Source organism: Kogia breviceps, chromosome 6 (genome assembly GCF_026419965.1).
Source record: "Kogia breviceps isolate mKogBre1 chromosome 6, mKogBre1 haplotype 1, whole genome shotgun sequence".
NCBI classification, from domain to species: domain Eukaryota; kingdom Metazoa; phylum Chordata; class Mammalia; order Artiodactyla; family Physeteridae; genus Kogia; species Kogia breviceps.
In genome coordinates, this window is record NC_081315.1 from 146,267,569 (window position 1) to 146,293,969 (window position 26,401).

Below are 26,401 nucleotides of genomic sequence, written 5' to 3' on the forward strand. Positions count from 1 at the left end.
GCGCGCGCCAGCACGGGGCCGCGCGTGAACTTGGGCCAGATGGTGCCCGCTCTTGTCAGCGCGCCCAGCCCGGCCCGCGCGGCCCGATGCTTTTCCACCCGCGTCTGTGCCGAGAGTTTTCGCCGCTGCACACGGAGAGCGCGGCGGGCGGGTCGCTGAGGGCGCGGGGACCCGGGGGCTCGCGACCTGGGGCTGGGACTACTGCCGCGCGCACCACCCCCGGACCGGACCGGCCTCCGGGCCCCCCACTCCCCGGTCCCTCTGCACCCCAAGATTCTGCCCACCTCGGCGCCCCCTGTGCGCCCCAAGAGTCCCGGGCCCCGGGACCCCTGCGCCCCGAGAGCTCCGCGCACCCCGGGACCCCCGCGCGCCCCGAGAATCCCTGGCTTTGGCACTCCTGCGCCCCGGAACCCCTGCTCCCCAAGAGCCCCACGCCCCGGGACCCCGGCGCGCCCCGAGAGCCTGCGCAGCCGGGGCCCCGTACACTCTACGCGCCCTTTGGCTGTAAGGGGCCCTGCCTGGGGCGCGCTGCCACTTGCTGAACCGACTTTGGGTGTCGCCTTTGCGAGCTGTCGTCGTTCCGGTGCCGAGACGCGCGGCCTGAGCGGTTCCCGGGACTCATGTGCCTGTCATCTTGCAGCAAGAGAGAAGCAGGAAGTTGGACGTGATAAACTGTGCGTCAAGGGAGCCCGAAGGTGGACCCGCACGACGGGGGAGACCAGACCCTCCCCGGAGAACTGTGGAAGGTGATTGGAAGTGGATTCCGAAGCTGCTTTCTCTGCATAGACGAGCGTTGAGTCTCTCAGACTTTTCCTGGGAGTGGAGAGAGGTGCGTTAGGCAGATAAGAGTGTGTTTTTCTTTATTTCTACTTTATTTTCCCTTTACTCCAAGTACAGTCGCAGATCTGAAGTGTATGTGTTAAATTGACTCCAGTTGTTTGCATTTTGTCACGGGCTACCTGTACTTTAAGCTTCCACAACTTTACAATACTTTTCTTTTTAACTCAATCACTCACTACTTAGTTGAGTTTATGATGACCTCTCTGTATTGAGAACTTTTCTAGATAGGTTAGTTTGACTTCAAGAATGGCTTCAGTTTGGGGCTTCCCTGGTGGCGCCGCGGGGCCGCTGCTCCTCCGCGTCCGGAGCCTGTGCTCTGCAACGGGAGAGGCCACAACGGTGAGAGGCCCGCAGGTTCTGCTTCTTCATCTCATTGTCTTATCAAAGCAGGTCGCGACAGGGAAGCGCAGTCTTGCAGTCTGATGGTAGAAGGCAGGGAAACAGTTTGATTTTGAAGTTCTGGAATATTACCCCCCCGGTTGAAATTGAGATAGCAGTTGTTCAGGAACAGTGGCTTTTCGTTAAACTGGTCTCCTCCCATGGTTCACTGTCCAGAGAACCATTAGACCTTGGTTACGGATCACGAGTGGGTGGCACGTGTGGTGTAAAGGGTTTGCTCTTTGGCTGGATCCGTACGTTTTCTTGACTTAACGTTGGATTTGGGGAGAGGAGAGGCGTTCTTGTAGCTGCTGGGAATGTGTAATGGAGAGGCTGCCAAGGTAATTGTCTTTGTTTTCCTTTTTAAGTGGGTGCATCAGGACCTTTCCTGGTTATGGAGACGTTTGCTCTTGCGCACCTGGGTGCACAGGGAGCGCAGGCACACAAGGAGACCTGTTTGCTGGTAGAGAAAAGAACCAGGGCAACAGTCCGGTGTTTTTTACAGCTGCATTGCAGACATTCAAAAACAACTTTTTTTTTTAAAAAAAAAAAAGCAAATTAAAAATTTTATATAAACCCTTTGGCTTTTTCTGCTGTAATATTTTTGAAAGGAAGGTGGACTTTTACGATCTTTTAAGCATTTGTTATAAGTGGTCGTGATTTAACACGTGTGCCCAGCCTGTGCATGCGTGTTCCTTAACTTGATCGCTTGCGGCCTCATGATGTGGCTGGTTCTTGCCCAGAGAGGTGAAGTCACGGACCTGGGAGAGCCCAGCTCGGAGCAGGCCAGCCGGGGTCTGACCCGGGGTCTTCTGTCCAGCCGATCAGAGCCCACCCTACATCCTTTCTCAGAACGAACTTTCTGGGCTGCACGCGCTAGCAGAGAGGTAACGATCATAGTCTCTCTTTTACTGATAACGTGTGAGTTTCTTCTCCTTGTTGGCTTGCAAAGGTCACAGTTCAAACATGGTTTCCGGGCAACTTTAAACTATAACTCCTATTGTCTAAACTCTCCAGTTGTGTATTTTAATATTAACAAGATGTTGGTTAGTTAGGACAGGTGATTTTTGTTTTCTTTTCTCGTTTTGTTTTGAAGTCTTTTCGAAAAGACCTCGGTGGCCTTGTGCACAGTTTTTCGGTGGCACTGACACAGGGCTTTCTTTGCCTTAGACTTTCCCAGGGGTCATGAGTGTGGCACCGAATGTGCCCTGTTAGGGAAGGCACCGAACCCCTGACGTGGAGTCATACGCCAGACCCCCCAACTGAAAATCATCGGGCGTTTGCGGCGGCTGCAGCAACTTTTCCCTGTGGCTTGTATGGAGCGTGGGGACATGGCCACTCCCCTTTCCTTCCCAGCCACCATGTGATGCAGGAGTGGGGACCGTGACTGGCTCCAGCAGCTTGAGGGGGACGCTTGGCTCCACTCGCTTTGCTAAGTGTCACTGCTTTGGTTACTATGGCAGCACAACAAATTCACTCCAAAACTGATGGCTTCAGACAGCAACACTCATTTATTACTGCTCAGGGTCTCAGGGCCCGGAATTTGGAGCAGCTTGGCTGGTGTCCTCATGCAGCTTGGCTGGCTGGGGTGAGCGTCCCTTCGGGGGACATCCTGGCCCCGGGGCTGGGAAGATGTGGAGAGCGGGGTGGCCGGCCTCTCCGTCACTGTGGTCGCCCCGTGCGTGGTGCCTCCAGGGTGTGTCCCTAAAGGCACCAGGCCTCTGCAGCGCCCGGAGGTCACCTCGCCTCTGTCCGGTCGAGGGGCATCTCAGCGCCACCTTCTCCTGGGGGGCGCTGAGACAGCACACAAACGGTGCTAGTTAATAACTCATGTCTGGTCAGGTTACGGGTTTTGTTCGAGTGCTGTTGGTGAGAAAACGAAAGAAAATCTCTGAGAAGCTGGAGGTGGTGCCGCTGTGCCGGCCTCGATCGAGCCTGTGACTCTGCACGACGCGCCTGGAACTGGGGACACGCTGCGGGGTCTGCGGCGCCAGGGGCTCCGTGCCGTGTTTTCTGTGAAAACCCCGGAACCGATGCTTTTGGGTCTAAAGTGGCCTGGCTCTGGCCTCCCCGCGCTCTGGCACCACTGACTGAGCAGGTCCTGGAAACTTTTCTCCCCGTTTCGTGCTTCAGGAGCTGGCGGGGGAGCTGGAGCAGCCTGTCCAGAGCCGAGGCTCGGGCCCGGGGTCTGGGGTGCAGCCAGGGCTGGGGTCCGGCTTGAGGGCCGGAGGGAGGCTGCCTTTCCAGTGGCCCCGCCCCCCCGTCCCCAGCCCGGGCTGCTGCCGCCTGCCGTTCACGCGGATCCCCCTGTTCGGCACGTCCTCGCTGATCTCCCCGAGTGCCAGGCGGCCCTCGGATAGAGGTGCCGTGCAGGCCTCTCCCAGCGTGAAAGGGGAGCAGGGTGACGGGCACAGGGGACACCTCCGGCCTGAAGCTGAGACCAGCTGAGCAGAGTTGGCTCAGGGGACGGAGACACCACAGCAGGGACAGGACGAAGAAACCGTAGGAGGAGAGCCCTGTGCTGGGTCAGAGCCTCAGAGATGAGCGCACACCGAGGCTCGTGGCGCTCAGAGGCGCGCCGGGGCCCTTGGCTTAAACAGGGGAGCGGAAATGAACATGTCACTGGAAGGCGTGGAAGGTGAGGTGTTGGCCACTGTGGAAACTGATCGACAGCAACGAAAACGAGGCAGAGATGGACGGTCGGGGGGGCCCGTCCAGGAGCGCAACCCAGAGCACCGGCCGTCCCCGAAACAGACCAGGGGAAGCGGGGACGGGAGGGGCTCGGCAGTGACGCCGTCGAACCTCCGAGCCCCAGTGGCTCGGCTTCCCGGTTAAGAAGACCGTGCTCAAGGCCTCGTGCGTGTTTCCTGGCCCTGGGAGACAGAAGCGTCAGGAAGTCCAGCAGGCATCCAGGGAGGAGAGAAGGGGCGCGGGCATCACACGCCCGCCAGGCACCCTGCTCAGGAAGCCACAAGGTGAGGGTGAGGCCCAGGGCCCAGCTGGCCAGCGCCACTCGGCCTGAGCAGAGGCCGGGGGTCCAGGAGTGCACGGGCTAACGGCCGTCCTGATGTCTTTGACCGGATGAAGCTTGCTTGCCGGGTTGATAATTCTCTGGGGGAGTTTGGGGGAAGAGTTTGTATCGGGCAGAAACTTCGCGTAGGAGAAAAGAAGCAATTATTAACCTGAGGAAGCGGGCTCCCTGTGTGGCTCAGCTGGGGACGCCGTTTACAGTGACAGAATGGTGTCGGAGGTGACTTACAGAAGCGTTGGTGGGCCTCACTGGGAGGCGGGGAGTTGGTGCGGGGACGTGCTGGCAAGACCTCAGCCCTGATGCTTCAAGGACAGCTGTGTGCGGGCGCCGTCCAGCACGGACTCGGGGTACGAGTGCAGAGCTGCGGGGAGGTGCCCATGCTCTGCGTTACAGAAACGCAGCAGTGCTGGCTTTTAAACCTATGCGTTGCCGTGATATGATAGACGTGGCTTCTTGTAGGCTGAATTGTGCTCAAATCCTGAACCCCAGTGCCTTGGAAATAGGATTGTTGCACATGTAGTTAGTTAAGGGGAACTCATGCTGGAGGAGGGTGGCCCCTAATCCAAAACGATTGGTGTCCTTATAATAAGGGGCGTTTTGGACACAGACACAGTGAGAGTGAGGCTGTCACAGGCCAAGGAGCTACAGGAGCTGGGGCTGGGCCCGGAACAGACTTCCCCGGCGCCTTCACGGGGAACACAGCCTCCAGAGTCGGGAGACAATAAGTATCTGTTGCTTAAGCCCCCAGCGTGTGGCACTTTGTCGTGGCCGCACTCAGACACTCGTATACGGCTTTACAGATGCTGGCTGACTCTATGTTTTTTTAAAAAATTTTTTGTTTTAATTTTTATTTATTTATGGCTGTGTTGGGTCTTCGTTTCCGTGCGAGGGCTTTCTCCAGTTGCGACAAGCGGGGGCCACTCTTCATCGCGGTGCGCGGGCCTCTCACTATCGCGGCCTCTCTTGTTGCGGAGCACAGGCTCCAGACACGCGGGCTCAGTAGTTGTGGCTCACGGGCCCAGCCGCTCCGCGGCATGTGGGATCTTCCCAGACCAGGGCTCGAACCCGTGTCCCCTGCATCGGCAGGCAGACTCCCAACCACTGCGCCATCAGGGAAGCCCTGACCCTATGTTAATAAACTGAAATGAAAAAAAACGAGAAGAACAGAGCCACTTTGTTGCCCTTGTGGAGGGTGGAGTCCAGAGGATGAGATGGGCCAGAGCGGCCGGCTGAGAGGTCCTCGGGGGGCCCGTGGAGCACTTACTGTTTGCGTGACAGCCCTGGGCCTGGAGGGTGCCTGTGTGGGGACCTGAGGGGCCGGAAGGGCCCGAGTGAGGATTTCGGCCTCTGCCCTGCAGCCACACGGGGTGTTCCTGGTGGCTGGAGCCCTGTGGCTACTTGTTGAGGCCAGCTGAGGGCTACTGAGTGGACGGGAAGGGACAGCTTTGCTGCTGCGGCCGCCCCGGCTCACGGGGGTGGGCAGGGAGGGGAGCCCCGGGAAGTGGGCAGCTGGGTCACTGGTTTGGTTGTGAGGAAGGACCAGCGCCTTTGCAGGGAGGACAGCGAGTTTGAATTTCTCACGGTAGGAAAAGTGGCGACGCGTCCATGATTGGGCCTCCTCTGCGGTGGGTCCGCCTGACACGGGAGGAGGGTGTCCCCTGGTCAGGGGATGCTCTGGTGTGTGTGCGTGGGGCCTTGGAGCTTCCTGAACTGGGGCTGTGGGTGGAGTCAAAGGTCACCCGTGCTTCCAGGGGTGCCGAGGAGCCCCGGCCACACGTCTGCCTCAGTCGTCTTGGGGATGGAGCTTGTGGGATGGAGCCTCCGTCCCCCGGCCCTCAGCGCCCGGCCGGCAGGGCCACTTAGTTCTCTCATGTCTGGCGTCTGCGTCCACCTGGGCCCTCAGGGTCCTGGGTTTGTCCCTCTGTCCTGGCACCTCCTGCTCAGATCTCAGTGTTGGCTTCATTGTCCTCCCAACAGGCCGCCCTGCCATGGGTGGGGTCCTGCTCACTTCCTTCTAGCACCTGCCACCAGCTGGCATTGTTCCCAAGGAGAGCTTGCCTTCCTCAGGGCCGGGACGCTGTCCTGAGCTGCTCCAGCCCCGGCTCGTCATGCTAACCGTTGAGCAGGGACGTGCAGGGCATTATGCATTGTGCTTGTGGGGTTCCATCCTGATCGTTCGATTTCTCATAAGGGGAACTGGCTTGGCCTTGAGGGTCGACACAGTGTGTCCTTCCAGAAGGTCTGCTCAAGTCCTGACCCCAGGACCTTTACATTAAGATGTAAATTAAGATGTAATCATACTGGGGACTTGCCTGGTGGCGCGGTGGTTAAGAATCCGCCTGCCAGTGCAGGGGACACAGGTTCGAGCCCTGGTCCGGGAGGATCCCACGTGCCGCGGAGCCGCTAAGCCCGTGTGCCTCAACTACTGAGCCTGCACTCTAGAGGCCGTGAGCCACAACTACTGAGCCCACGTGCTACAACTACTGCAGCCCATGCGCCTAGAGCCCGTGCTCCGCAACAAGAGGAGCCGCCGCAATGAGAAGCCTGCGCACCGCAACGAAGAGTAGCCCCCGCTCGCCACAGCTAGAGAAACCCTGAGCGCAGCAAAGAAGACCCGACACAGCCAAAAATAAATAAATAAACATTTTTTAAAAGGAAAAAAAAAAGATGTAGTCATACTGGATTAAGGTGGACCTCAACCCAATCACTGGTGTCCCGGTAAGAAGAGATACAGAGACACAGGACACACAGGAGAGGAGGCTGCCTGAGGATGGAGGCGGAGGTGGGTGTGATGCCACCACAACCAAGGATGCCAAGGACTGCCGGCCACCACCAGAGGCTGGGAGGGAGACAGGGAGCGGATCCCCCTTGGAGGCCCCAGGAGGAGCCAGCCCTGCCGACACCTCGACTTCTGGCTTTGGGCCTCAGAACCCGGAGGAAGTAGGTTTCTGCTGTCCTAAGCCCCCCGTTTTCCGTGCTTCGTGGGGGCAGCTCCGGGGAGCTGGGATTTGAATCTGCGTATCAGCGACTGTGTGGCACGCGTTCCTTCGCCGAGACGAAAATGAAAACATACCCAGGACGGTCGCCCTGTCCTGCCCAGCGCTCAGCCCCCACCCCCAGCCCCGGGCGGCGGCCAGCTGGCTGTCCCCACTGGGCGTCTCTTGCTTTGTCTGCAGCTGCTGCACCCTGCGCGCACCGGCCCGGCGGCTGCCGGGAGCCGCGTTTGCGCCGACGCCGTTTTGTTGCCTTTCCTTGCACGTCTGCAGTGGTGGCGGAGGACCGTTCCACGTGGGAGCTGGCCGTGCCCCCTTCGGGCCGCGGGGCTCCTGGCGTCCGTGTCGGACGTGGCGCAGCGCGAGGTCGGATCGGGACCCGAGGTGCTGGCTCTGACCGCCGTGCCGAGGCAGATGTCGGGCGCCGTCCCCTGGAGCCCTTTCTCTGAGCCAGGCCCTCGTGTCCTCCCGGCGTCGTCGGCGGGGCAGGACCCCTCGTGTCCGTCTTCCCCGGCCCTGACGCTGCTGATCGCTGCCCGGCACTTCGCAGAGTTCACCTCGTTTGGCTTCGTCTGATCTGTCCTCCCAGCGCAATCCAGCTTGTGTGTTTCCGACAGGAATCCCGCGTCCCCTGCTATCACCGTGCCCTGCAGCAGGCCGTGCTCAGCCGGGCCTCTGGCTTTCGCGGTGGCCTCCAGGGTCTCTGCTGTGCAGTTCACGGCGGAGCGTCTTGCAGGGAGGCCCTCTGAGCCGCGACACCTGCCTCTCCCTGTGCTCCCACCTGCCGGCTTCAGCTTCGTTGATGATTCTGGCCTGAAGCTTTATGAGGTGTTTTTCAGGTGGTGATTTAAAAGGCATTCCGTCCTTCCGTCTACATTTCCTAGTGGGCGTTCTACCAAAAGGAAGAGCTTCCCCCTCCCCGATTTCCTTACTTTTTCAATTATTTATATCCGCGTGGATTCGTGATCTTATTTTCTCTGTGGAGTGTAGTCCACTTGCCTCATTCGCGTCGCAGCTGCCGTGGGGGCCCTGTCACCGCTCTCGGCTCCTGTCCTGATGTCCTGGCACCTGGAGATGCCCCAGCCTCCTCTGGTCCTTTCCCTGCCCCAGCCCCGGACGTCAGCCATCTCCCCAAGGACCGTGGGGCCTGCCTTTAAAGCACTAGTTGTTTCATTATTTTGTTCAAATTTTGCCGTGGCTGCTGTTACCTTTCTAGGGTTGTACGTGCCGTGTGCCACCAAGAGGGTTTGACAGGAGGGTCTGAGAGACCCCCAAGCAGCCGGCTCGGGGCAGAGGGCAGAGGAGGACGCCGCCCCCTTGCCATCTGTCAGAGGGCAGTGCCGTGGGCGTCGAGGGCTCGGGGGGTTGCAGCAAGGGAGGCTGATCTGTCACACGGCGGGCTGAAGGGGCCCTCGTAAAGCCCCTCTCCTGCGAGGGACTTCTGAGTGGGGCCCAGGTGGATTTGTGGGGAGCGGCGGGGAGAGCTGTTCCGTGGCTTGGCTGGTCCTGCCCAGGGACTGGGGGCTGGCGGTGGGCGTGCGGTGTGGCCGGCTCTGACCCGGTTCCCGGGTTCGCACCGCATTGAAGCAGAACCACTGCCGGTGCAGAGCTGCCCCCTGGGTAACTGCTGGCCCTGACCCTCCTGTCTGGGCCTTGGGGTCCCCGGCTGTGCTGGAAGAGATGGCCGTCTCTACTTAGGGTGGGCGGAGCCCAGGGGTGCCGGCAGCGCCAAGCCTGCCGGGTGCCAAAGACCCCGTGGACGGGCTTCAGGCCGAGGGGCGCAGACGTGGACACTGTGGATGGAGAGCACCTCTCCTGGCCTAGAACCAGTCCTGGGCGTGGGTGGCACCTCTGGTCGGGGTGAGCTCACGACCTCTGGGTCCACGTGCTGCTGCCGGCGGGAGCGCGCCGCCCCGCGTCTGGCGACCTGTGCTCGGTGCAGGCCGACGGGGGGTGCCTCCCCAGCCGGTGCCCCGGGCTTGCTGGCATGCCTCCCTTTTCCCACGCGCGAGGATGCTGGCCTTGGGCCTGCCGTTTCAGAGTCACGTTGAGGAAGCCTGTTGGTACCTGCCCGGAGCGCGCACACGCGTGTTTTTAGGGCTGGCGGGTGGTACTGTTGTGCTGGCGTCTTTCCGGCGTCTGTGGAAATCTTCCTGCAGTTTCTCCCCGGATCTGCCGGCGCGCTTTGCTGACAGGTTCCGTGCGGGTGAGTGCTCCTCGCGTGCCTGGCGGGGCCGCTCGAGGTGCTTCCTGCTGGGAGGGGGGTATGTGGCCCATCCACACCGGGCTCAGAGGCGGTGAGGCTGCCTGGAGGGTGACTGCTGGATTTGAGGTGGGTCCTGGGCGCCTGCCGTGTGGCCTCCGCCTTGGATGGCCTGCCGGGCCCGAGGAACCCGACTCTGAAGATTCTGGAGGTTCCATCACTGCTCTCACGTTCAATTTCCAGGAGCTCTTTTATTCTTCTCTAAATGTTCCCTTTCAATGATCTGACTGTGTAGATACGGCGCCTTCTCTCTCGGAAGCTCTCGTCCTCTGGCGTCGTCTGTTTTCTCCAGTTGCTGGGGTCTTCCTGTCTGTCCGCCTCTGTCTGTGGCTTCCTGGGCTGGGAGCCCTTGGCAGCTGCTCACCGGCGGCAGCGGGCCACTGAGAAGGGGGTGCGGGTGTGACCAGCGGGTGGCGGCCCTCTCCGTCGGCGTCTGCGGGGGGCCGGGGCCTCTGAGTGTCCTCCGAGTGTCCCCCCGGGCCGCCGCCAGTTGGCTCTGCTGCCAACTCTGTACCCCCCGCCCCCCTCCCAGGAGGGAACCCCAGCTTCAGTTGGGGGCGGGGCTCTCACTGGCCAGGTGGAGCGGGGAGGGGTGTCTAACTGCTGCGGTCAGTGGTCAGCGGTGACGGGTCAGCGGCCAGGTGGGTCCAGCTGTTCGTGGCCAGCTCGTTTCCGGGGTCTCGCTGCTGCTGGCTGAGGACTTGGTTTCCGGCAGCTTCTCGAGTCCAAAGCGTGGCGGCCGCGCCTCCTCCCGTCCGGCGCCTGTGTTTGGAGCAGGGGTGGGGAGGCCTCTCTCGCTGGTTCTCACGCGTGTCCGCCTGCCATCCTTCACCCAGACCGCTGCTTTTATTGCATTTTCCGGGAGAGAACTCTTGTGGTAGTTTTCACGCGCGAGGGTCTTTGTCAGGCAGCGAGATCAGAATATTCACACATGCAGTACTGGCGGGGGACAGAGTCACTAGCTGAATGGCTTTGCCTGTAATCCTGTGTGATGGTTTGTTTCTCTTTGCCAGAAACAGGCACAAAGCTCTGAAGAGCGCTTGGAAATGGATCGCTCGTCTTTAGAATGGAAACGCACCCTTGAGGGTTAGCTCAGAGCCGGCAGCGGCCCGGGGCCTCCCGAAGCCTGATGTTCCAGAGCCCCAGGGCCTGTCGGCGCGGACAGAGGGCACGGGCCCCAGGCCATGGTCACCCTCCTCACTGAGAAGCTGCGGAACCAGAGCCTGGAGGACCTTGGCCGCAAGAGCTACGATGCCGGCCCGGTGAGCTGCCCGCCCCGTGTGGGGGGGACACGGCCTGGGCTGGGCCCCAGCTGGGGGAGAGGATGGCGGGGAGGGGCAGAGGGACGGGGCCGTGTCCCAGGGAGGCTCTGGCGCCCTCGCAGCCCCCAGAGCCCGTCGGCGTCGTGACGGTGGGTTCTCAGCATCATTAAAAACAAACTTCGAAAGCCTAAGCTACACACAGACGCGTATGGTCCTGGGTGCCGAGTGGCCAACGTCCACCCTGGTCAGCAGCCGTGCCCACCAGCCGCTGCCCGTGCCTCTGGGCACCGCCCCTCCTGAGAGCCCCTCTTGAGTTCTGTCTCCGTGGGTTAGCTTTGCCCGAGGTGGAGCCGTGTTACCATGACCTTCAGGTCACACCCTGCCTGGTTAAACTGCAGGTCCGGAGGGAGGCGGCTGAGCGTCCGCACCTCTGCCGGGGGCCGGGGGCCGTGCCTGAGCCTCTCAGCGGGAGGGCACCCAGCCCGTGGCCTCTCTGTCGCCTGTGCCGTCCTGCAGGGACGGGGCACGCCAGCAGGTTTCACTGTAGAGAGAGCATGACAAGAAAAGTCCCTCTTACAATTCTTCCCATTGTGACACAGATCATTTTACTTTGTGTGGCTTCCCCACAAGTCTTTCTGTACAGGATACACGCGGGTGGGAAATAATTCCTTTCTGTACCACTGGGCGTTTCCCTGAGTTCCTGGTGAGGCTGCTGATGCGTCCGTGGGGTTCCTGTGCTGTGGGTGCATAGATGTGGCTTAGAGCACCTGCTGTAACATTCACTTAAAAAAAAAAAAAAAAAAAAAAAAAGAGGAGGGAATTCCCTGGTGGCCTAGTGGTTGCGATTGGGTGCTTTGACTGCCCCAGGGCCTCGGTTCAGGGAACTGAGATCCTGCTAGCTGTGCAGCCAGAAAAAAAAGAAAAAAGGGGTGTAATTTACATAGTGAAAGACACAAATTAATGTCTCTTTCTGAGCGAGCAAGTCCCCGTCATCTCTATGGCTGTTTGATTTTGGGCTCGGGGCCGCCCCAGAGAGCAGGGCAGCTGTTCTGGATGCTGGGGTCCAGGTGAAGCAGATGACGTGCTGGGGACAAGTAGCGGGGGAGGGGCATTGGGAGGTGACACAGGACTGGAATTTGGTGGAGTGGAGGCGGTGGGTCGTGAGCCAGCTGGAGCCTGGGCCGGACGTGGGAGTGAGAGGGTAGCAGGGCCCAAAGGCCCCAGAGCTTGGTGGGGACAGGAGCCGGGGGGGACACGAGCCCGGGGGGGACAGGTGCTTGGCATCCGTTCTCAGTGAGGGCCGGGGCAGGAGCAGAGGCCATGACTCGGGTCAGGGGAGCAGGCTCCCTCTGCTGCAGGGCTGTGCTGGGGGCCTGGGAAGGGTGCCAGGTGGAGGAGTGAGGGGGGTGCAAGGTCAGGGGGGGTCAGCGTGTGCTGGCCCCCGTGGACGTAGCCTCACTGTGCTGTGTGTGTCCTCCAGCACGTCTGGCTGTGCAGGTACAGACTTGGGTTGGCGGAGAGCTCAGCTTTTAAAGCCTTGAGTTTAAAAAAACACGTTTTTATTGAGGTGTACATTCCATGTAGTGAAATGTGCAGATGGGGCTTGGTGTTGATTGGGTGAGTTTTCCAGTCGTGTACACGGTAACCTTGTCAGCGTCACTGCAAACCTCTCCATTGCCCCAGGAAGTCCCCTGTGGCCCCAGGTGGCTTTGCTGTCCCAGAATGTCACAGAAGTGCCAACATGCAGCGTGTACTCCTGGAGACTGGCTTCTCCACTCAAGGCGAATGAATGCCCCTGGGTTCACTGTGTGGACGGTGCATCCGTAGCTGTTCCTTTACTCTGTCGAATGGTCCGCGTCTCCTGTTGCCGGACACTTGGGATGTGTCCATGAATGGCTGTTAAGAATAACACCGCTGGGGGCTTCCCTGGTGGCGCAGTGGTTGAGAGTCCGCCTGCCAATGCAGGGGACGCGGGTTCGTGCCCCGGTCCGGGAAGATCCCACATGCCGCGGAGCGGCTGGGCCCGTGAGCCGTGGCCGCTGAGCCTGCGCGTCCGGAGCCTGTGCTCCGCGGCAGGAGAGGCCACGACAGTGAGAGGCCCATGTACCGCAAAAAAAGAAACCCAAACCAATAAACACTGCTGACTGCGTTCACGTGCGGGCCTCTTGTATGAGTCTGTTCCCACTGTGTTAAGCGAAGCCCTGCCCAGAGGCCTGTCACCGCCGCAGCCGTGCCTTCTCCCTGGTCTGCTCATGGCTCTGACCTCATGTCCCTGATGACCAATGAGATCAGGGCCATTTCCTATACTTACTGGATGTTTGTATGTCCTTTCTGGTGTCCTTTTGCTCATTTTTCTTTTGGGTTGTGTGCATTTTTCTTACTGGTTTGTAGGAACTCTTTGTATATCCTGGATACAAGTCTCTTCTTGGATGTGTGTTTTGCAAATATTTTCTCCTATCCCATGGTTTGCCTTGTCACTTTCTTTCTTTTTAAAAAAAAAATTTATTTTGGGCTGTGTTGGGTCTCATTGCTGCGCGTGGGCTTTCTCATTGCGGTGGCCTCTCTTGTTGTGGTGCACAGGCTTCAGTAGTTGCAGCATGCAGGCTCAGTAGTTGTGGCACGTGGGCCCTAGAGCGCACGAGCTTCAGTAGTTGCGGCGCATGGGCTGTAGGGCATGCGGGCTTCAGTAGTTGTGGCTCATGGGCTTTAGAGCGCAGGCTCAGTAGTTGTGGCACACGGGCTTAGTTGTTCCGTGGCATGTGGGATCTTTCTGGACCAGGGATTGAACCCGTGTCCCCTGCATCGGCAGGCGGATTCTTAACCACTGCGCCACCACGGAAGTCCACTTGTGACTTTCTCTGTCCTTTACTCAACTGAATAATTGTGAAGCTTTTAAGAATCTTGATTAAGAAAAGAAATGTATTTTGGGGTCCATGCTTTTCTTCTTAATCACCAAGGAAGACAGAGTTGGGGAAAAACAAGTTTATTGCGGGGATAAAAACACAGGCCTGTTTTCTGAGTTGGAACTATTTCTGAATCCACACGTGTAAACCCACAGTATTGAAACTTCTTTCTCTTCACTTTCAGTGTTCTGCCCAGAAACTGAACACAAGTGGCCACTTGTTCCCTTCTGAGACCAACGGTAAGTATTTAAAAGCCCCAGCAGGTCTTTCGGGGCTGCTGTGGGCTGGGACCCCGCGAGCAGGACCGGACGGGGAGGCTGACGCGGAGCGCGAGGCCCCAGCTGCGGCCCCCCTCCACCCCCTGTCTGCTACCTCTCCCTCCTCTGGGCAGCGGCGTGGGTTGGAGAGCTTCCTTTCTGGAAGTGGCCTGGCAGTGCAGAGCCGAAAGGCCCGCCCGGTGGGGTGCTGTGGCCACCAGGGAGAGGACGGGGGTCTGGCGGTACGCAGGGCCTGTGCTGTAGCGCTGGCGTGGCACACACCCAGCCAGCGGTGGGAGGCGGGGTTGTGCGTGCCTGGAGGGCCTGGGTCTGCTGGATCCCTTCCCTGCACCGCACGCCCCCGCCCCGTGGGCCCCGTGGTCTGAGTGGGAGCAGGGGGCTCGGCCGCCCGAGTGTAAGTCTGCGTGCGTGTGAGTGGGGGTGCCGTGGCCCCTGTGATGAACCGTGGCTGGTGTCCGTGGTCGCACTGAGGTGCTGGTGGTGTGACTTCAGGCCGGACAGTCCGAGTGGCACCCGGGTCTTCCCCCTGCTGCCCTGCTCACCTCCACGGTGACGCTGTGCTCGGCGCCCTGCAGGCTGCTCAAGTGCGGGCTGTCACCGAGGTCTCGCGTGGTATGGGCCCGCACGTGGCCCCGGGCACTGTCTCCGTCCCACACAGGGCCAGTCCTGGCTCGGAGCCCCTCGGGCTTCCCGTAGGCCACAGGGCCGGCCCTGCCGTCCTTCCTGACTGACTGTGTGTCCTTGTGACCCAGGGTCACCTGGGGCCTTCGCCTGTGCCTCTCCCAGCGGCGGGTCCTGGCCTCCATGCCGAGGCCTCTCAGCTGGGGGTGACCGCAGAGCAGCTGGGCTGGAGGGGCTGCTGGCCGCCCCCGGGCCAGGTCATCGGGGCTCTGGGCTCCCCCAGCCCCGGCCCCACTCCCCTGGCTGCCCCCGTGCCCAGGTATGCCGCCTGCGCGAGCCCATCCGTGTCGAGCCGCCGACCCCTGGACGCTCGGCCTCTCGAGTGACCCTTATGCCCCCGTCTGATGGCGAGGAAGCCGGGTCTGCGGTGTCCGGGTCCCCGTGCCCCTAGGCGTCCCCACGCCCCTAGGCGTCCCCACCGTGGTGTGAGCTGGGACTGTTCGGGGCACGGGCGGGGAGGAGGGGGATCCCACGAGCGGGGCTGGGCCTACCCCGAGGCCAGGTAGGGCCGAGGGCACGGGAGGCGTGCGCCCCTCACCCGTCTCCTTCGTGTCTCCCCAGAAGGCAAGCACCCCTGGAAGGTCGTCGGTGGAGGACAGCCCGTCGGAAGCCAGGGGGCCACGGGCCCTGCCATCCCCTTCCCTCCTGGCCCCTGCGGCCCGAGCGCCAGCCCGGGTGCGGTCAGTGCCAGGGACCTCAGGGACGGCGCAGGGCCGCCCTCCGCACCGCCCACCAAGCGACACTGCCGTTCCCTGTCGGAGCCCAACGGGCTGGCGCGCTGCCGGTCCCCGTGGCGCCCCGGCGGCTCCAGAGTCTGGGCTCCTGTCTCCAAGAGGCGGTGCCACAGTGGCGGGAGCGCCACGCTGCAGGCCGGGAGCGCCTGGTCGCCGGGCCGAGCCCTCCCCGCCGCCAGCTCCGCCTCGCCCCCCGCGCCCCGGCCGGCCTCGGCTTTGGCCGGCAGCGGCCTCCCGGCCCCGGGCCCGGCTCGGCGACCCGCTGGACCTCGCTTGCCCTTGCCGTGCCGCCGCCTGTCCCTGTCACAGGAGTGCCTGTTGCCAGTGGACGCGGCCCCCCCCTCAGCAGGCAGCACGCCCGCGTCCACGCCTGCGTCCACACCCGTGTCCACGCCCGAGCTGGGCCGCCGCCGGGGCCTGCTCCGCTGCCGCTCTCAGCCATGCGTGCGCGCAGGCGGGAAGGGCCAGCGGAAGCGCAGGCGCGAGGAGGATGCGCGCTGGCCACGCCCGGCCCTGGACTTCCTGAAAATGACGCGGGTGAGGCTCCCTCTCGCGTCCGGTGCAGGCGCCCCCTCCGTGGGGCGGGGCGCTTGTGGGGGGACCCGCCCCCCACGCGGGCCTGGGCTGCCCTTTGCAGGGTGGAGACAGGAGCCGTTGGTCAGGGTGTCGAGGCTGAGCAGGCGCCGTCCGACACCACGCCTTTCCTTGCCGTCCGTCGCGGAGCCTGCCACCGCTGATGCCTCTTTGGAGGAGGTGTTGTTCAGAGTTTGGGTTGTGAATCAGTTTGAAGGTTCTGGTGTCTGGGGTCACCGCCTGCCCCCCCACCCATACTATTTTCTGATCGCGGGCAGTTCAGAGCAGAGTTAAAGGAAAGAGCCGGTTTCCAGGCGTCTGACCTGTGCATCATTGCAGGGGGATGGCAGGACCTTCTGGGGTTGCCGAGGAACACGGACGGGGCTGTGGTGTGAGAAAAGGGAGAGGACGGCCTGCCGGGCCCTCTCATCATAGAGCCGGCTGTGCCTGGGGTCCTGGCGGGGGCGCAAGAGCCTGCAGGCTGGGGCTGAGGTCTCCGTGGTCCACAGAACCCAGGTGGGATCCAAGCTGCACGATGCCATCTACACCCACTCTTGACATCACTGTCAGCTTTCCCTTTCCTGACTGGTGGGTTTTCTGGAAGGTTCTTCCCAGTGGTGGGGAGGGAGCTCCCAACCCACACTTGCTGGCTGTGAAGTTTCCGCGGAGAGCTGGGGTTTAGGAAGGGGATGTTCCGAGCTTTGCCACGTGCTGCGGAGGAAAGCTGGCCGTGAACCCGGCACGCACCCCCCAGCTTGCAGTACTGCAGCGTCTGCAGGCCCTGAGGGGGCAGGACTGGGGGGGCGTTCCCACCAGGGACTCCAGAGTAGGCACGGGGAGCCCTCACTGCTGGGTGGGCGACCCAACTCCTCGGACCAGGGAGGGGGCAGCGACAGCGTGAGGAGGAGGAGGGTGTCGGGACCACTGACCACAGATGTGTGTGGACCCAGCCTGGCAACTCTCGGGTTGCTGAGTTCTGGGCCAAGCATGGCCATGGTCACCTTGTGATGGAGAGGCTGCCATGCAGGGCGGCTGGTGGGGGAGCAGAGAGGAGATGGTAGCTGGGGTGTGGGTGGAGCAGGGCTGAGGCGCCGCCCCCCAGAGGGACAAGCCCGCGGAGGTCAGAGGCTGTTTGTCTTCTAAGACGGCTCCTCCTGTTACGGGCACATGGCTGTGGTCCTAGAGCTAGCTCCCCTGCACCCCTAACACGTAATTCCCGGGCCCCGCAGTCCCGTCCTGTGTCCCCTTCCTTCTCCAGCCGCCTGCCCCAGGCTCTTGACAACCTCTCTGCTACTCATGGGTGTCTGCCTCTGATTCAACCCTGACGTCCCCAGCAGAGCCGTCTCTGAAATGAAAGTATAAGATGGTGTATCCGTCAGCTGTTGCCTCGTAACAAACAGCCCACATCTAGCAGCGCAAACAGCACACGTCCGTGCTATGTTCTTGTGGGTTGGGCACCCAGGCGCAGCTCAGCTGGGCGGTTCTGCTCAGGGACTCCCCGAGGTCACGGCCATGCTCTCGGCCAGGGCTGTGGGCACCTGAGGCTGGACTGGGGCTGGAGGAGCCACCTCCCAGCTCCCTCACGTGGCGGAGGTTTGGTGGGACTTGCTGGAAAGCCGTCTGGGCCTCGGGTGGATGTGGATTTCAACAGACCCGTGCCCACTTTCTCCCGTCAGGATCTAGCAGGGTTTTCTGTTTCTTCAGTTTGTTTTAAGTATTTCTGGGGACTTGTCTATTACAGTCCAGGTTTCAGTTTTGGGTACAGAGTTGCTCATTGTATCTCTCAGGCCTTTAAAATTTGTAGTCTGTACTTTTTAATCTTTAATGCGAATGAGGAAGTGTGTGTGGCTATAGGAACATTGTAAACAGGTCACAGCCGCCGACTGTCGAAAAACCTCTGGGGAGAACCTTCCCCCCTTGCCAGTTCTGACCCTCATTTTGAGGGGTGGGGTCAGTTCTGGGCCGGCTGCAGAGGTCAGTGCCCAAGCCGGCCCCTCGGCCGGGCCGGCAGCCCCTCTGTCCCTCACCAGGCGACGTGACTGTGGCCCGTGTGGACTCGCACCACCTCTGAAACGGCACGCCTGGGTCTCCCCACCACACACCGGCCGTTCTCTGCAGGCACCGGCCGAGCGTCCAACAACTCAGTTCACTTCTGACACGAACTACCTGGGGTTAGTGCAGACCCTGCAGGTCACGGCTCAGCCCCACAAGACGGCCCCACTTCAGGCACCAGCCCCAAGTCCAGGGCCTCCTGGACTTCCGACCAAACAGCTATAAATAGGGGGTTCCCACGACCCCTCCTCAGGGTCCATCATTTGCTATAGCGGCTCACAGAACTCGGGAAGGCACCGTATTTACCGACACCCATTTATCATAAAGCCCTCGACACAGGAACTGCCAGATGGAAGGGATGCGTAGGGCCGGGCATAGGGAGGGCGCGCAGAACCTCCACGCCCTCTCCAGGGGCACCGCGCTCCCAGCACCCTGACGAGCTCACCTAGGAACCCCGCCATTTAGAGGATTTTATGGAGGTTTCGTTACATCGGTGTGATTGATTAAGTCACTGGCCCCTGGTGATTAACTGGGTCCCTGAAGGTGGAGGTGGAGGTGGGGTGGGCTGAAAGTCCGGCCCTGGAATCCCAGGCTTGGTTCCCCTGGTGACCAGCCCCCACCACCCTGAGGCTGCTGCGGGGTCGAGTCGTGTTGGCGTGAACTCGGGTGTGGTTGGAAGGGGCTCCCCGACCCCCGTCACTCAGGAAACCCCGAGGAGTTTAGAGCTCTGAGCCAGGCACCCGCAAGAAGACCAAGTATGTTCCGTACTCCGTCGCAATGTTACAACGTACCTAAAAACGTGATTATTTCAAACGTCAGGGGAATGAGGCGACGGTGGCCGAGGGGTCACGGGGTCTGAGTGGCAAGGTCCGGGCCTCCCTCCGTTTCGGGCGGGGCCTCTAGGGCGGTGGGCCCCCTGAGGCGCGTCGCGCGGGGAGTGAGCTGAGAGTGTCGCGGGGTTTGCTGCGGGGCTGCAAGCGGGAGGACCGGGCACTGTCTGCAGCAGTGACTTGAGTCCCTGGTCCCGGTCCCCTCCCTTGGGCTGGCCGCGGTGGTCACTGGGCTCTGCGGGCGGCTGGGGCATAGAGGACCTGCCGTCACCGGGCGTCCCCTGCGCGCAGGACGTCCCCTCGGGGAAACCCCCGTCGCTCAGCCTGGGAGCCCGGCGAATTCTGTCCGTTTGTACCTGGACACCCCCAGGTTTCCTGTCCCGTAGTCTGTCTCCCTTCCACGAGGCTTCCTGGGAGCGGGAGGAGCCCAGCCCCCCAGCGCTGGCGCTCCGTGCCCATCCGAGGCCGGCTGCCCCCGGGCCTGGCGCCCGCAGCTGCCCGGAGCCGCCAGGCCTGCAAGCTTGCTGGGCAGCTGGGCTCCCACTGCTTTCTCCCAGGAGCAGCCTCTTGGGCCTTGTCCTTATTTTTGTGTCACGCACGCAGTGACTTAGAGATTGTGGCTGGAACGCGGCTGTGAGCCTTCCCTGGGGAGGGTCCCCCACGAGGCCAGGGCGCCGATGTGCCTCCCTAGCGGCCACAGGGGCGGCCGGGCCCTGTCTCCCAGGCCTTGTGTGGATGTCACTGGGCCGGTGAGGGGGCGGGGGGCCCGGGACCGAGAGGTCAGGCAGCCGCGGCCTTTTCACGGCCTCCTGGGCAGGGGGGGAGCAGGTGGGGCTGGGGGCCTCGCCCTGCCCGTCCACCCAGCAGCCCAGGGTGGGGGGAGGGCACGCGGGCGGGCCCCGCAGAGGCAGGGAAGCCCCGGGGTGGGGGGGTGGAGGTTGGCCTGCAGCTTCTGTCTTTGCGAGGCTTGTTTCCTGTCCACACGTTTAAGGTTCATTTTCTGAGCAGCTCATGTGTGCCTTTCATTTCGTCCTTTTTATTCGTGCTTTAGTTTCCCCCAAGTTGAATAAACAGACCGTCTCACGGTAGATGTACTCTGTCTAGCCCGCTTTAACCTGTTCGCTTCTCCCGGTGGACTGTCGCGTGAGCGTATTGCTTTAGACAGACGTGGAAGGTGATTAACGTAAAAACCGCGCGTGGCGGGTACCCCCGTCTCTCTTGCGGAGGGGACGCTGTTCCCGCTGTGGGTGGCGCTGTGGGTGGAGGTGTGCCCGGCGGCCTCGGGGCCACGCTGTCTCCCCTCTCTCGAGAAGGTCAGTGCCGGGGTCAGGCGAGGTGCCAGACACGCAGGCCCAGGACGCGAGGCGTGAGAACGGCTGTGCTCGTAAGGCCCCCGTAGCCCCGTCGCTGAGGTCACCACGGGGCTCTCGCCGGTGAAATGAGGGTCCCCGGGCACTGCAGGCCGCCCAGCAGGAGACACCCCAGTGCCATGCTGGCTGTGCACCCTGGTGACGGCCCCCCCGGCTGGTGTGTGGGCCTCCGGAGAGACCCAGAGACAGGTGGCCGCCCACTGCAGAGTGGGCTCGCCGACCCTGAGGCCCAGGGGTCAGCCTTCCTTGTCACCATCTCTTTCAGCGCACAGCTTCTTGAGGAAGGAGGTGGGTGGCATGGGTTCAGAGGCCTTGCATGTCCTCTTCCGTTGCCCGGGACCGGCCCTTTCACACTCCCGACGCTGCCCTCAGCTTCCGGACCCCGCACCGTCGCGTCTGGCCCTGGTTCCCCAACCTCCTCTCTGTCTTCCAGACACTTCGTGAGGACAGACCTCGTGTGTCTGTGTTTGTCGGTGACGCTGGGTCCTTGGGGGTCAGTCTGGTCCAGGGGGCTCCCGCATCACTGGGGAGATGATTTCGGGGGCGTGATTTTCTTCAGTTCTGCCTTCTGGGGCCCCCGTCCTCAGAGGGTGGACCTCCCGACTGGTCCCCTCTTTCGCTTTGTCGGTTTGCAGACGGAAGATCTTACCTCTGGGTGTTGCGGGTCTGGTTTTAGGGACGTTTTCTTTGTCCTGCGTCGCCTGTTTCCTCCAAACTGCTTCCCCTTCTGGCTTATCCCCACTGCTGCCTTACGTAGAAGATGCTGTTCCCAGGTGTTTGCTAACGTTGGGACGCCTGCCTGCGTTTAAGATGGGGACCCAAAGGCCGATCGGCGGCCGCATGTGCCTGGGTGTGGCCCTTCGGCCGTGAGCTTTTTGTGGGGTGCTGGGACCCCCCAAGTCTTCACCCCCAGTTCCACAGAGAGGCCTCTTCCAGTGCTGCCTGGGGAGGCTGGGAGCCCAGACGGGGTGCCGACCCTCAGGCGGCCCCCGTTTCCGCGTGTGTCCTGCTCGTGGTGGACCCCCCGTCCCCCCAGTCCCGTGGTGTCCGCCGGGCCGGCCTCCGCCCGTGGCGGGTGAGGAGGGCCTTGGCGCGGCCAGCTCGGCCGCGGCGTGTGTCCGGGTTCCTTTCCTTGGCTGGAGCCCAGGCTGGACCCGCGCCCGGGTGCCGGGCTCCAGGGGCTCCGGGCAGTCGGAGGCTCCTGCCTTGGCTGTGGCCGTGGCCTGTGGGCAGGGCCAGCTCTGGTCTCGAGCATGGACGCTGGGCTGTGCTTCCAGGAGGAGACCTGACGAGCCTTCGGCTGGGCCGGGCCGGCCGTTTGCTCGCGGGATGTTGTCTCTTCTGCTTTCAGAAGCTCGCGGCTCTGTCTCAGGGGGCCTCTCGGCTCCAGCCGCCGAGAGTTGAGCGCGAGCTCTTGCCCGCCTCAGTTGGGTGGTCTGTGGTGGGCGCGTCCCCCAGGCTGTTTTGCACACAAGGTGAAAGACCCTCTAAAATTGAGGGCCCCTGATTCAGAGCTCAAAGTTTTGACCTTTGATTGTTTTTTTAAAATAAATTTATTTATTTATGTTTGGCCGCATTGGGTCTTCGTTGCTGCGTACGGGCTTCTCTAGTTGCGGCGAGCGGGGCCTACTCTTTGTTGCGGTACACAGGCTTCTCATTGCGGGGCCTTCTTTTGTTGCGGGGCACCTGCTCTAGGTGCGTGGGCTTCAGTAGTTGTAGCACGTGAGCTCAGTAGTTGTGGCGCACGGGCTTAGTTGCCCCACCGCCTGGGGGATCTTCCTGGACCAGGGATCGAAACTGTGTCCCCTGCATTGGCAGGCGGTTTCCTAACCACTGTGCCACCAGGGAAGTCCTGACCTTTGATTTTTGAAAAGATATTTTCTGTTCATTTGCTTTGATGCAGGTCACCGTCAAACCAGAGCAGGACTGTCCAGCAGCGAGGGTCACTCCTGTCCGGTCAGACCCCGGCCCAGATCAGGGTTGCCCTCTGGAGCTTTGTGACGCCCCTTTTTGGGCTCTTCCGCGTGAAGAGTCAGTGGCTTCGAGCTGTGTGTGGCCTGAGCCGCGAGCGTCCAGAGCCGCCACGTTCACGCTTGAGCCGCAGCTGTGGTCGTAGACGGGCCTCCGTCCTGGCCCCCGAGAGGGCCTTTGGGCCGTGGCCCTCCCGCCAGCTGTCAGGTTACTACCGTCTGGGTAGCGGTTCGACTTCCGTGCTGTGAGTCAAAAGGAGAATTTTGTAGGTGGAGGTGTGAGGAAGGACACGCTGGCTTCTGTTGCTGTGGGTGCAGGGCTGGGCCCGCCGTGCCGTGGGGTCTGCGTATGAAAGTGACCTTGACTGTGGCATCCACCTTGATTTGAATGGAGAAGAAATGATCTCACGCATCCTCATTTTGTGACCAGGACTTGTGGCCAGTTGTCAGATCTTCAGAGACTTGATTCTTCAGTTTTACTTCTTGGTGGCTCACTCATTACAGTAGAACAACAGCCGAAATAAGGCCGTTGGTCTGGTGGAGCTGAGTAGCACCCCCGAAAGCGCTGGTTCCAGAGGGAGCTGCGTGTGTGGTTCTGGGGGGCCCGTTCCAGGGAGACATGTGTCCAGGAGCCTGACCGCGGGAGGCCTGGGGGCACTCTCGCCCCGTGGCCACCACCCCCACACACGTCGCCATGTGGGGTTCTGCCAAGACCCTGCGAAGCCCCGAGGCACGCGGTGGCGTGTCTGCGGGCCAGGGTGGGCAGCGCAGGGGTGACGCCTGGACACGCCACGGACGGCACGTGGCGCTGCACGAAGCTGCGGGACCAGGAGTTCAGGGCGGGGGTGGGGGTGCTGGCCACGCGAGGGGCTGCTGCTGTGCGCACAGCCGGGTCCGGACCCCGAGGGTGGACTGGGGTGGCCTCCGGGCCTCGGGCCCCTGTGCGACGGCCAAGGAGAGGGGCCACTGAGCGGGTGGGGCTGTGTCTGCTGTCGGGGGCAGGGCTCTGATCTGGGGGTGCAGACCGGGGATGTGCTCATCGGGGGGCAGGGCCGGGCTGGCGGCAGCGGCAGACCATCGTCACGGCGGCTCTCAGCTGGGCGCTCGGGGCCGGCCGGCCGGGGCCGCGGTGTGGGGGGATGCCTGCCAGGCCGGAGGGGGCGGAGGCCCAGGGGGGCCCCCTGTGTAGAGCGTGCGTCTCGGGCATTCTAAGGTGCGGACAGCCGCGGCGTGCCGGTGTTGAAGGCGGAACCACTGGAAGAGGGAGGGCTGAGGGGAGAGGAAGGTGGGCACCCGGGGTGGCTGTGGGGCCCGCCTGGCAGGAGCTGGGGGCCCGGGCGGGGGTCCCCCAAGGCAGGCTGCGCCGGCTGGGCTGACGAGCAGGGCCGTTGCCGCACGAGGACCCCGGACCTCCGGCCAGTCCTCCTCCGGGTATTTGACGGGGTCGTGGACACACCTCTGGCCTCGAGTCCCCGGGACCCCGTCCCCTGTGCGCCGGGTCTCAGTGGGGCCGTGGCCCTGGGCGAGGCAGGGGCGCGGGCAGGCGGGGCTCTGAGAAAGTGGCCGCGAGGGCGGGGGGGGGGCGTGTGGCGGGGCCCAGGGGACCGAGGACGCCTGTGTGACCTCGGGGACCCCTCTCGGTGGGATGCTGTCTCCCCTGTGGCCTCCTGGAGACGCTTCAAGCCCGTGTCTTTTCTGTTGCAGACGTTAAAAAATTCAAAAAGCCTTTGCTCGCTCGATTATGAAGACGAGGATGAGGATGGCGCCCGGGTGAAGACAGCCGTCTCCTCCCCGTGTGACCCGCACGGCCCCGCGGGCAGCGCCGCGCCCGGCCCCGGCCCCGCCAGCCCCAGCCCGGGGGTCTGGCGGGGGTGGGTGGCCGGTGAGGGCGGGAGTGGCGGGGACCCAAGCGACGGGGACAGCGCTGGGGAGGAGGGCGTCTCCCCCCCGGGCCGCGGCGAGCTGGACCTGGAGCAGATCGAGAACAACTGAGCGGCGGGCGGCGGGCGGCCCCGGCTCCCGCCCACGAACACGCTGTTCGAACTCCGGGCGTCGCCGCGGTCCAGCCCTTCCTGGAGAGGTGTTCTGCGTTTTCCCGGCTTTTCCGGTTCCGAGAAAGCGTCTGTATCTTGAGGTGAACTTTCGTGAGTGCATTCTGTTAACAGGGTCTGTGCACAGACCCTGGGGTGGGTTTGCGTTCCTCTGGCGAAACGCCTCCTGTGAAGGGCGCTGCGTGTGGTTCAGCTGCTTGCGAGCACCGGGCGAGTGGCCGGCCCCTCCCAGACGCGGGCGTCGCGGGCTGGGCTCTTTGGGGCAGGGCCGCGTCGCTGAGCACCTGGGACGGGCCGTGAGGACGTGGTCCTGGCAGCCCCGCTCTGTCGGTTCAATAAAAGGCATTCGCTAGCTTTGCAGCGTGGCGTCTGCGTCTTGCTCTTCTCCCCACGTCGCGGAGGCCTGGTTGGCCTCGGATCTCTTCTTGTTCATTCTAACTTAATAAAATCATAGGCTTTCTACCAAAGATGTTGATCTAAGGAGCTTTGGGTAAGAGGCAGGAGTTTGCGACAGCGAAAGGAAACGTCTCTAATCTTTGGAGAAATGTTCTTGGTTTTCTTTCCTGAGAAAATGGTCGTGGGGCCCTGTTGTCAACGGGAAGCTCCTTCTGAACTGGTTTGGGCTTAGCTGGGGGCCGGCCAAGGCTGCGAAGCGTGCTCTTCCCCACGGGCCCCCCCGTTGGCCCTGCCCCGCGAGGTGGGGGACAGGGTCTTTGAACGCTGCGCGGCCGCCTGCCGGGCACCCACCCGCCTCGTGCCTCTTGGGAAGCTCAGCAGCACCTCTGCCGACACATTCACCTGCAGAACTGAAGTGGCGGTAAAGGCTTCTTTCCCCATCAATGTCGAAGAGGTCTTTCTTCCCTTAAAACCTTGGCGGCGGCCTGACGGCCCCGCTGTCCTCAGAGGCACAGTTCGGCTCCGGGTTGCTCTCCTGGGGAAGTGGGGGGTGGATGTCTGTGCCGCGGACGGACGCAGAAGGGGCCTCCTGCCTTTTCTGAACGGGCCGCGGGTCCAGTCAGACGCCCCCGCCACCAGCTGGGCCCGTCTGGGGGGTCACCTGGGCAGTGGGGATTTGGAAGCTGCCCGGGGCTTCTTTGGCGACGCCGCGCAGCACGTGGGATCTTAGTTCCCTGACCAGGGATTGAACCCTCGTCCCCTGCGGTGGAAGTGTGGAGCCTTAACCACTGGACCTCCAGGGAAGCCCCGGAAGCTGCCCAGCTTTAGCTGAAAGAGACAAGAACGAAAAGAAGGTGCCGAGGGGGCCGGGGTGCTGCAGGGCCACGGGTCGCGGGGGCGAGACGGGAAGGTGGCCGCGGGGGACGTGGTGGTGGTGTCGGGACAGCTGGAGAGCCCCCAGGATGGCTCTTCGGTGGGGGCTGGAGGAGGGGATCCCGGCCCGGCCGAGGCTGCTGTAGGGCCCAGGCGGGGAAGCGCGGGAGAGAGTCAGCGACGGCAGGGCCAGCACTGTGTGTAAGAGTGGGCCCGGCCCCGGGGGACCCTGTGCAGGTGGCGGGCGGGCAGGGGAGGGCTCCCCACATCCCTGTCCAGCTGGGCTGGCCGTGGCTTTCCAGGCCAAGCACGTCTGTGTCACCCCGAGCTGCTCGGGGTCGGCCTGCGGGTCTGGGCGGCCGCGGAGGGGCGTCTCGGGAGCCCAGGTGAGCACCGCTGCTCCGCAGCTTCCAGCCTCCTGGCCTCTTCCAGGTGAGTGCCTCGTGACCCCTGTGCTCGTTGCCCCCAGACAGTAAATACCTTGGATTTCGAGGGTCACGTACAGTCTTCTCCCCCAAGAAGAGGAAAATCCATCTGAGCTCTCTCGGCCAGTCACTGTTCAGGGGTCGCTTGCTGATGCCTGAATTCGGGGAATTAAAGGATACAGTCAAAGACAGAAGAAGGAAAGCGATAATAAGATAAGAGCAGAAACGATGGAAGCGGACAGAGCCAGAGCGAGGAGACTCAGTCTTGCCTCTGACGGACTCAGGTGACGGCCCGAGCGGGACGGAGCCCAGGGGGACAGTCAGGGGCGACAAGAGGACAAAGCCTGAGGGCAGCAGGGACCCTGACAATGGTGAGAGGGCGAGGTGGGCGGCGGCGAGGAAAGGGCGAATTCCCGGGAAAATAGTGCAGAAACTGGTGCCGGAAGTCAGAACCCAGGGGTAGTCCTGCAACCACTGAACAAAACGGGCCGTGGCTCA

General features: G+C 62.4%; 1 protein-coding gene across 1 annotated transcript; it reads left to right on the plus strand.

The window, feature by feature from the left end:
- Positions 1–24,569, plus strand: FAM53A (family with sequence similarity 53 member A). Its single transcript, XM_059066041.2, has 5 exons — positions 1–829; positions 10,519–10,767; positions 13,855–13,909; positions 15,191–15,900; positions 23,863–24,569. The coding sequence occupies exons 2-5, from the start codon at positions 10,690–10,692 to the stop codon at positions 24,148–24,150; spliced, it is 1,131 nt and encodes a 376-aa protein (XP_058922024.1). The 5' UTR covers positions 1–829; positions 10,519–10,689; the 3' UTR covers positions 24,151–24,569.
- The last annotated feature ends 1,832 nt before the right edge of the window (positions 24,570–26,401 follow it).

Bases quoted from the DNA above. Each gene is read 5' to 3' on its own strand.
- FAM53A (XM_059066041.2), top strand. From the start codon at position 10,690: ATGGTCACCCTCCTCACTGAGAAGCTGCGGAACCAGAGCCTGGAGGAC. The intron at 10,768-13,854 runs GTGAGCTGCCCG...CTTCACTTTCAG, and splicing joins AGAGCTACGATGCCGGCCCG to TGTTCTGCCCAGAAACTGAA. The intron at 13,910-15,190 runs GTAAGTATTTAA...GTGTCTCCCCAG, and splicing joins GTTCCCTTCTGAGACCAACG to AAGGCAAGCACCCCTGGAAG.